This window comes from Lonchura striata, chromosome Z (assembly GCF_046129695.1).
Source record: "Lonchura striata isolate bLonStr1 chromosome Z, bLonStr1.mat, whole genome shotgun sequence".
Classification (NCBI taxonomy): domain Eukaryota; kingdom Metazoa; phylum Chordata; class Aves; order Passeriformes; family Estrildidae; genus Lonchura; species Lonchura striata.
Window position 1 is genome coordinate 29758158 of NC_134642.1, and position 10850 is coordinate 29769007.

General features: G+C 35.9%; 1 protein-coding gene across 1 annotated transcript in view; it reads left to right on the forward strand.

The window, feature by feature from the left end:
- Nucleotides 1-8685, forward strand: part of ELOVL7 (ELOVL fatty acid elongase 7) — a 31868-nt gene extending 23183 nt beyond the window's left edge. The window contains exons 4-8 of the mRNA XM_021534471.3: nt 570-650; nt 1142-1198; nt 2896-3001; nt 5741-5877; nt 7126-8685. Coding sequence (XP_021390146.1) covers nt 570-650; nt 1142-1198; nt 2896-3001; nt 5741-5877; nt 7126-7329 — 585 coding nt within the window. The 3' untranslated portion in view covers nt 7330-8685. The remainder of the gene's footprint in view (nt 1-569; nt 651-1141; nt 1199-2895; nt 3002-5740; nt 5878-7125) is intronic.
- Nucleotides 8686-10850: the final 2165 nt, after the last annotated feature.

Consider the following 10850-nt stretch of genomic DNA (forward strand, 5'->3'; position numbering starts at 1 on the left):
CATCACTCATATAAGTGGAAAACTAATTGCACCATGAAGTTTAACTAAGCAGAATTTTAGAGACTATGGTATAAAATATATATCATGCATATTGATTTGTTCCTTGTCTTTAATGATAACTAGCAATGGCTTTCTGTTGTACTGGTTTTGTTAGTGTATTAGGATGCTGTGTTGTATTCTTTTTTGTATTAAGATAGTTAGCTGTGATAGCAATTTTCAAAATAATTATATTTGGCTTTGAGGTCTTACTTATGCAGAAAGCTGTTTTTTAACACTGGTTTTGAGATGCATCTCTTTCTTCTTGTCAGTTACTAAAGCTGAAATAATGGGTGTAGGAAGAAAATTTTTGTCTATGGGTGTGGTCCTGGAATTAGAAATTCCTCTATCTGCAACAGCAAAGGATTTTTTTGGTAGCTATCCCAGATACAGGTAGATGACTGACAAAGTTGCTGATTTAAGGTGTTTTTAATATTGTTTTTTCCCTCCTGCTTAGTGATTGCAAAAGTAATCCAAAATTAATGAACTTTTCAAAAGATGTAAAGTTAATCTTTGCCCTTTTTTTCCTCCAGTTTCTTATGTCAGGCTGGGCCACAGGATACTCATTCCGGTGTGATATCGTTGACTACTCAAGGTCACCAACAGCTCTAAGAGTAAGTTGCCAAAGACCAAGGTGAATTGTTATCATAGAACAATAGAATGGTTTGGGTTGGAAGTGACCTTGGAGATCATCTAGTTCGAACACCTCTGATATAAGCAAGGACAACTTCCACTAGGCCAGATTGTTCAAAGTAGAAATGCTTTTTGAACAGCCTGCTTTTTGAATGCACGGTTGTCAAGTACAATGCACTAAATGGAAATGCCTTCTTGCATAATGTTGAGCACATGAGTTAACTGGAGGGATGGGTTGGTTGGTTAGGAGAAAGAAAGAGGCAAGGAATTCATTGGCTAATTTTTGTTGGTTTTAAAATTCCTTTAAGTTAAAAATTGTTTTGTGTTTTTAAAGAAGAAACAATCAAACTATACATTTAAATATTTCTGTCAACCTTGGACCATCACTAGGCCCAATACTTTCATTTATATACATATTCATTTGTCCTGCTATGATGTTTATGGTTTGACAGTTTGATTTTTATTCTTGCAGATGGTGCGAACTTGTTGGCTTTACTTCTTTTCCAAGTTCATTGAATTACTAGACACTGTAAGTATTTGTAGCCTAATAAAAGAAGTGGTTCTGTTTCCTTTTCACAGCAGAACTGGTGCTGTTCAGGGCTGAGGATTTAAGTTGCTTTTTATTTAGTCTTACAATCTTCAATTATTAGAATACCATCATGATGTTTACCCCTATTGTCTCTTTGTATTTTATTGCCTATTTACAGTGTTCTTCCTTCATTATCGGGAAAAACGTTAATGAGGGAACAACACACCTTTAAATTTTCAGGAAGTCTGGATATCTTGTTGTTTAACAGCTGAGTACACTAATCTGTTATGCTACGGCAATGCTCGTCTCAACACTGCAGATAAAAACCAGTTGATCCTGCTGAATATTTTTTTCACACCATCTTCAGATTTTATCTTCTTCATTCATATAATCAGCAGCTCTGAATGCAGGACAAAATTGCCATACCTACTTGCTCTGAATTCCTGAGATTATCTTGAGTGTTGTGACTATAGGGATGTTTGATGTCAGGCTGGTATTTAAACTCTAACCTGTTTAAAGCAAAGTCTGAGCAGCAATGCATTGAAGTAGAATGCAGATCTTGCTCACCACCAGCAACCATTTTCCCAAGACTGACTGTGGTGTTTTCAAATCAGCTTCTGAGTGTTGGAATTAGCTGCAGTTTTTGCCTTATTGTTTGGGGCACAATAGTGATGGTTCAGGAGCTGACTCATGAGCAGTGAGGATGTTCTACATCCTCTGAGCAAAGCTAGCTGTCTGACTTTTCATTTGCAAATGTTCATGATTCAACACTGGGAGATCTTACTGACTAAACCAAATTGAATGGTAATGGAAGTATCAGGAGTGCTAAAACTGGAAAATCCTGACAAGTGTATTGCTCTATTTGCCTTTATTCCCCACAGGTTATAGTGCTCCTTTTTAATTAGTCCCGAGCCTGAATTTTTAAAAAAAATGTTTCGTTTGAATACACACAACTAACCTGTTTCTCAACAGCTTTTTTGTTTTATCACAAAAGTAGTTTCTTAGCTGTATTTAAATCAGCTGATTCCAAATGTTTTATCTGGCACACCAGACTTCTTTTCTTCTGTGTTTGTTTGCTTGCCATCTGATACTATCCTTTCCATGACCTGACTTCTTATAGTTTTTTTTTGCTGTGTTCCCTTAACATTTCCCTTGATGCCTGTACTTTAAAATGGGGCCTGTCAATATAATTTAAGAATTCCTACATATATTCTGTACAATTTTAATGTTTTCCAATGGTAGGTAAGTTAGAGTTCATAAGAAAATGCTATTTCTCTAACAGAGTATTTTCTACTGTTAGTCCTTCAGGTAATTATCTCAAATGGCCTTTCATTAATAGTTCAGGGGACTTAAAATCTGATGCTTGTAGAGACTTCTCAAGCCAAGCAAGTTCATCTAACATGGTTTGTTGCACATGTAGGTGATGGCTCAACCTTTGACATTTGGTTTCAAAGCATGTCTTGGCTTTTGAGATCTCACAAGTAGATTTTACTTATAAACTTACTTGGTTTTAAGTTTTTTTGAAAACTGGCTTGTATAGCCAGACAGTGACTCAGTTTTCCTTCTTATCCCAACACTGTAGCTGTGAAGAACTTTTAAATGTAGTGAGCAACCAGCACTGATGTGTACATTTTTCTTTAAATATGTTGGACTTGATTCTCTTCTGTAACATTCTGTTCATTAAAAATCCATTTCAGATATTTTTTGTGCTCCGTAAGAAAAACAACCAAGTTACATTCCTGCATGTCTTTCATCATTCCATCATGCCATGGACCTGGTGGTTTGGAGTCAAATTTGCTGCAGGTATGGAGAGAGAGTGGAGTTTAGGTTGCACATACCTAAGTTACCTATGGTAGGCAGAAAAAAAGAAAGAATTAAACACCTTGGAAACATCAGTATTTTAAAATTTAGATTCCTGCAATATTTTTTGGAACAACTGAGATTACCGTAATTATTTAAATGTGGGGATTACTCATTTTCCCTATTTGTCAGCATTATGTTCAGTGTTGATTTCTTATGGGGAGAAGAGGTGCAGAGAAGAGAGTTGAGTACAAACAAAAACCATTATTAGACAAAAAAGAGAAGTCATTGAAAAATCATAAATGCTAGGGGAGATACATGAAGCCAATATCTGTTGAAACTGCTTCATAACCATTTTTCCCCCTACAATCTTAGAACTGTGTTGGAGGGAAGGAAAATGCTTTTTTTTTTTTTTTTCCTATTTGAGAAATTATTCAGTCTTTGTTGTGGTTTCTTTTACTGGCTTTAGGTAGCATATGTGGGATTTATTTACACCTGACACTTCAGCTTTCACAAAACTACAGAAATATTTTTCTGGACCTTCTTTATTAAAGAAACATATTTGAATTGTTTTGAATTTAATTTCTTTGGCCACTATCAATTTACCTTCACTTTTTCCTTTCCTGCTTGATGAGTCTTTGCATGCATTTTCCTATGCCATATTAACAGTGTGCACCACTAATAAATACATGAAAATAGTCTGAAAAGCACAGAGTGGAGAAATGCACAGGCTTTTATTAATCCATTTCTCGGATAACTTAGGCTTTTTTAGGAGTTTCTAGTGAGAAATAGTGGGGTTTCATACATGTTTACCTAAAATATGTTTTGTATTTTTTCTTTTTTTGTCCCAGAAAATTGGTGATGAATTGGTGAAGCAGTTATTCCATTGTTTTTCAGTCTGATCTCTTAGTGTCTATTTTATTTCTGTTTTTTGGGGTGGTCCAGAAAGCACTCCAGAAAATTGGTACATCTTTTGAACTTTTCCAGTGTGTGGCTTTTCCTTGTTGGATATACCTCTGTTGTATCTGTTGAGTTTCTGTTAATAGGGTAGTGGTGGATTGATTGTGTATTTCTCAAATCTTGCTCAGTGACTGTTATTAAGTTAATAATAACACTGTGAATGGTTGTCTCAGCACACACCCCAGTGGGTTTATAGGTTTGCAAAGAGAAACCTGCAGCAAATAAGTCCTTCCTCTTCAACCTTGAAAATTTTCCACTTATAGGTGAATAACTTTCTCCTTTATATCTGGATGTTGAATCAGTATACCAGCTACGGGCTTCTGATTTTGCATCAGATTCAAATTTCATATGTGATAATTTGACAAATACTTTCAGCAAAGTCTGTAAGAATTGTTTTGTTCTCTGCTACTAATAGTCCCTCATATTTATGCAGAACTGTGTGTAGTCCAAAAACTCTATTGCTTATCTGTACATTTATCTTTCCAAATACTGTTGTTTGATAAGTTTAATTTTTTTCCAAGAATTTCAGTCCTGCTGCCATTTACCTTGTATTCAGTTTCATTTGTGCTTGTCCTTCTAAAGAGCAGCATCTGTAAAGTTTTCAGTCTGTTAGTAAAAAACCCAAGTTATGGATGGAGATGCTGTTTTTTCTCTGATCTGATATAAACAGAAAAATATAAAATTATGCTTAGTGTTGCTTTTCAGAGCATATTTTTGTACTGTTGTGTAGGTTCCTTTTTTCTCTGCCTTGGGTATTTATTTTTTCTCCTGCATATTCACTGCACAAGCCAAAAAGTATGCATATTTGAACTGTAAGAACATTCAAATTATTTTTAAAAATACAAATAGCTAAGTTTCAAGGAAAGTTTGCAATCACAGCTGGAGGAGTTATGCCTTCTCAAGCTGGAAGATTAGTGTGAGCTACTAAAAACACAAAATGTTTTATTTTTAATTTGAATGATCCTAAATGGGAAAATGGCACTCTTTTTCTCACTAAGTGTCTCCTTTTATGTCATCTTATTTTCTTTTTGATGATCATTGTTTTCATGTCCATGTTTATTTTAAAAATACTTGGCTGTCTGCTGCTTCTTGGATAACTTTTATCCCTAATTTCTTGCATTCATTAAAATAAAGCTACTTTGAGCAGGATCATGTAGCTCTATGGTTAGTCCAATGAAAAAGGAAGTGTTTCCTTACCTGTTCTTTGAAATACCCATGTGTTAACCATGTGTTTGTCAAAAATTTATACTAAAATGGGCCCTACTTAAGTTTCGCTTTCCTGTAAGTATGTTTTGAGATTGACAGTGGATCTGTGAGACACTTGTCCATGATGATGGATACTATCTGAAACTGTATTTCATTCCCTATGAATCTGCAAATCTGTATTGAGAAGAGACTTATTACTTATCCTCTAGAACTTTTTGAAGTTCATAATGATGTTTAGAAAGGAGGCAAAAATGAGGAGGAATGCTTTCTATCAACTTAAAAAAATGGACCCAAAGAACAAAAAATTCCACTAAAATGTTTTTATAGGTAATTAGATCAGCTGTGTTTTACTGCTGCTTTGGGATTGCTTAGATAAACCTTTACTGAGACAAAAAACTGATGTAATCCATCAGAACTGGTATCAACCCAATTCAAATAAAATACCTTGAGGCTTAGTCAAAGTCTAGGTTTTGTGGTACATGTTTTTCATATCCTAGCTCAAGACAATCTGCTAGGACCTCCGTGGCTTTTTAAATACCTCCTGTAATACTACCGCTATGTTTTGTTTTTCTGCAGGTGGTTTAGGAACATTTCATGCTTTGCTGAACTGTATTGTGCATGTTATCATGTACACTTACTATGGAATCTGTTCTTTGGGACCAGCCTATCATAAATATTTGTGGTGGAAAAAGTACATGACAACTATACAACTTGTGAGTAACTGTCTTTGACATAAGCACCTCTCAAAAACCTGATTGCAGCTAACACGGATTAAAAGCAATAAATTTGTCCTTTCAGTTATGCCCCTGTGTGGAGCTTACACTTAGTATAAGATTTACTAATGTTTCAATTGAGGATATCAAAATGTTTGAGCTCTTCACAGTAATATATCTGCTGACTTCAGCATTCACTGTAATCACAGATTTAGACAAATAAGCTTTTCAGTTATACAGTACTTGGTAAATATATTTAGAAGACTCATTACTTATATAAAAATTATTAAAACACAAATTTGCACCAACAAAATACAATTAATTGTCAGAATACTCATGTAACTAGTAACTGCATGTAATATGTCGTAAGGAAAGGTAAAGTATTTCTTTAGAACTTGATGTTCTTTCATAGAAAATATTTGTGTTTAGAAAATTTACTTATCTTTAATGGTCTCTCCAGAGCATTAAAACCCACTCTTGCAGTGTGGGTATATTAAGTGTCTTATCCTCTTTATGTCACTTTCAGAAGGTTGCTCTTCTGAGTGCTTTTGCATGCCCACCTCATTTAATAGGTGGATTTTCAATATTCGGTTTCTGCCTAAACAATTGGCTTAGAATGAACAAAGATGCTGAGGAAGGAGGTAAAGGAGTGCCCTGTCTGCTTGCACCAGGGCTGCTTTTGGTATAATAGTTCTTGTGACCATGTGCAACTCTGAACAAAGTAGCCTGAATATTTATAACTTGGTCTTTTTGACCTAGAGGCACTACCAGTGGACTATTAACTTGGAGTTCACGTGGAGTATATTTTTGTCCCATACTAGAGTGCAGGGAAGGTGGAAATTATTGCTCCCTAACCCTGTAATGGTTACAGTCTTTTTTTTTTTCCTGGCTAATTTTTCTAAAGGAGCCTCCCATTTGCCACTGTACAAACACTGCCTCTTTCCTTTTTATCTGAACTTGCCAGGGTAGAATTCTATTCTCCTGCTATGAGTTTCTTAGTTTGTCCCAGAACTTCTCCTCCTTTATTATGTAAATCTGGTTTTCAGTGGAGTAATATTTTGGGGAGATGGGCTATAAAGGTACATCTCTGTCATATTAAGAACTTGTATTGTTGCCCCTTGCTTTCTACCCACTCTACCCTTACTATCTGTTTTTCAGCAAACAAGCTATGCTGAAATTTTTTAAACTTCTGTAGTAAGGTTGTAATTTGTTTTAAAAGTACTTATTCTCTTCACCTTTTTCCTCCAGGTCCAATTTATTATGATTACAGTCCATATAGGACAAATCTACATCATGGATGATTGTCCATACCAGTATCCAATCTTCATGTTTATTATCTGGCTTTATGGCTCCATGTTTTTAGTCTTGTTTCTGCACTTCTGGTACCATGCTTACACAAAGGGACAAAGACTGCCAAAAATGGCAAGAAATGGCATCAGCAAAGATCAGTGAAACAAATTCTTCTATCTAAAACCAAAGAAATGTGTACGTCAAAGGGGAAACTTGCACTACTTGACAATCAAGACATTTAGGTGCGCACACTACATGGTGTATATTTTGTATGTTTTCTTCCAAAACAGAATTTGTATTTTTACCGTAAGTTATTTGGGATTCAGAATATGGGAGTGGGGAAGAACTGTGGATCTCTGATTAAAAAAAAAAAAAAAACAACAACAAAAAAGAGGTCTCTATCTAGAAAATGTACAAAAATGTACAAAAATGTACACAAATGTACAAAAATAAAGATAATTGGAAAAACTAAAATGTGTATGACAAGTACTGAGTACTTTGAACACACTTTGAGGGGGATAAAAAATATTTCACTTTAAATGTTGTAAGTTGCTAAGACTATCGGCTGCATTTTACTATAAGAATGATTGTTCAGTAAGTACTGTTTATAGAATCTAAGGCGTATTAATATAGTTAATACATAAACATTGTTACATCTGTTTAAATTGTATTACTTGTAAAGGAAGGATTGTATGTTAATCTGTCAAGACATAGTGTTTCATTTGAAGATCACAGATTTTTGGATATACTATCTTTTACTAGGAGAACTCAATTCATTTCACATTCTACTCAGTTGAACATTATCGTAAATGTTGGAAAGCTACTAATATGGGGATTATCTGAATTGTCTTGTAGCATACTGATCAAAACATCTTACTGATTTGTTCACTGTTGTAGCCAAATATACTTATTATTCAATGTGCCTATGGATATACTTTAAATTGGTAGCCCGTACTGCTGCTGCTTGTGAAGTGGGGCTAGGAGGATTATGGAATCTTTTAATTCAATAGCCAAAATCTTAGTAGCCAACTAAAATGTTAAAAAATTTTGATTTAATGATTTGAGCTGAAATGTTGCCTACCATGATTGTACTGTGCTCTACTTTCTGCCATTTCCATTATCTATTGAAATACATGTCTAGAAAGAGTTTGTGTCATCTTGGTTTTTTTTATTATTACAATTTGTTTTTATCAGCTCAAGGTTAAAGTTACTCCAGTTGCCTTGTCTGGAACCAGGCAAAAAAATATGTGATATTCTCTGAGCTTCTGAAAGTGAGGCAGGCAGTGGTGACTGGGCATGGCTCCACTCTGTGTAGAATTATCCAGTACATTGTTTTAGGCAGATTGTTAGGGGCACATTTGTGTAGAAATCAAAGGAACTTGCTCTTTGTAAGTTGTGTTTGTACTGCATGAGTTTATTAAGGAATTGGTGCATGCAGCAGACCTGAAAATTAGGAATTAAATGTGTTTGGATTAAAGTTACCATTAAAGGTACTGTTTTCTACAACACTATAAAAAAGAAACTTGCAGTATTTGCTATTTACTTGATCTGATCGGTGGGATTTTAAAATACTCAAGACTTTGAAGCAGATTTTAATAGCCTCCCTGTTGCACAATTCCACGAGAGTAAGCTTTGTTACCTGAACACTTTCATTCTACTGACATTTATGGTGCATTGTAAATGCTAAAGTAACGTAAACTATAGGTTGCATGAGTTGCAAATGTTTTCTTTTGAAATTGCATCAAGTCTTTTAAAGCAAATAAATAATTCATATTTTATCTATTCACTATTTAATCCCCTGAGAGCTGTCAGCACTCATGGCAGATTGAAAGAAGGTCTCATAAAGTATTGGGATCATTTGAAATTTAAATTGTAATCCCTGAATTTTAGATGGTTGATCCTTGAATCACCAGTGTTCAGTTCCCAGCAGTACATGTGGAGAGGTGCTCTATCACATGGTCCTAAACAGCTGCAATGTTGATCAGGGACCACACCTCATTTGGTGGGAAATGCAGTCCATCACTGATTCAAAGTCTCAAATCCAGCCTATGTATGTCCCTGGCCTCCAATGTTAGGGGGGCTTTCCTTAAGGACAGAGACCTACTGCTATTTTTTCAGATAGCAGGAAAGAATTTTCCACTTTTATGTGTGATTTATTTTTTAATGCATATATATATAATATTACATAAGTACTGATGAAGGAAGTGGGACAATTTGGTTTTCTTAGGCCTTCTTGAGCCTGCGCATTCAAATGTGTTTGGGAAATGCAAGCCTTTTGAGGGAAAGGCTGTAATAGCTAGTCTGTAGTGAAAACTGGATAATAGTACCCTCTGCTTCTTGTGCAAGGACGCAGGCATTACTCTGTTGCCTTGCAGATGATTTCTGTGCTGTAGGGAAAGTCCTAGTTCTGGTCTCTGATTTTGCAATCATACCTCCTTCCCTGCCCATAAATATAGACGGAGAAATGCATCCTGCAGGTGGGTGTGAAGAGACAGGTACTTGTTTGTTGGCTTGGGAGCTAGATCTGCAACTGAATTTTCAAACTCACTAGGGCTTAAATAGGAGCTGAGACTATGCGCAGTCAAAACTAAGGAGTGCTGCATGGGGGTAGGGACTAAACAGAAAGGAGCCAGGAAAACTTCTGCAGTTGTACACTAGCCAAAGGGATCCAGAGTCAGTTGTTTGAGATTAAGAACTAATAAGCCAGGGCAGAAACTGGAGATGTTAATCATTCTGTGGGCTGTCAGCAAGTGCCGTGTCAGATTCCCACTGCATAATATCTTGCACAGTGGTTTAGTCTTCTGGGAGCTACAAAGCATTTGGAGAGTGAAAATGCAGTGTTTCACAGTGAGTTGTATGGATGCAGCCTAAGAGGATGCATGTAGTGTCACTGTGCCAATGACATAAGCTCAAAACAAATTCTGTCCTCCTACACACAATGTGAGAATCATGCAGATTTTATGTGAACCTAAAAATTGTGCATCTCACATACTTAAATGTATATTTTGAGTGGGGCTAGAAAGAAGGGTCTAACAGTCAGCTAAGTCATCCATGTTATGGTGAATGTTTACTGACAGTGAGGGGAATGAGGCTAAAATTTTGTTTTCCTTAGGCTTGGTGGGAAAGCAACACTGGTGTTACCAGCCATTCCTCTCCTGTGAGAGTCCAAAAAATTGACAGAGATAGCTCATCTGTATTAGGTATCACAGGAGTTTCAGTTACATCCCTGACTATGCAGAATAGGTGACTTGGTAGCAAAATCTCCTACCTTAAAATGGAGGTTTCTTATTTAATTTCCAAATCACCATTTCTTTAAAATACTCATAAAAGGCTAATATGCAATGAGCACTGTGGCACCAGCATCAACCCATCTTCTGTAGGAATAATATAAAATATAAATTGCGAGTAATTATCATCCCACACACTGCCTGAATCAAAACAAAATTCTTTAACAAAGAAACATTGAAAATTGACGGTTTGGAGGGGTTTCTTAACGTTGATTTTTGTTTTGTTTGTTTAATTAATGCCAAGGCTGTGTTCTGTTTATTGGGGCAGCAATTCACCAGCCAGTGTTTTCCTGACACGGTTTAGCTTCTTGCCACACACAGAACCGCCAAATGGGCTAGGTTGGAGGAGACTACAGCAGGTCAGCGGTCCAGCCCACCTACTGGAGTAGGGCCATC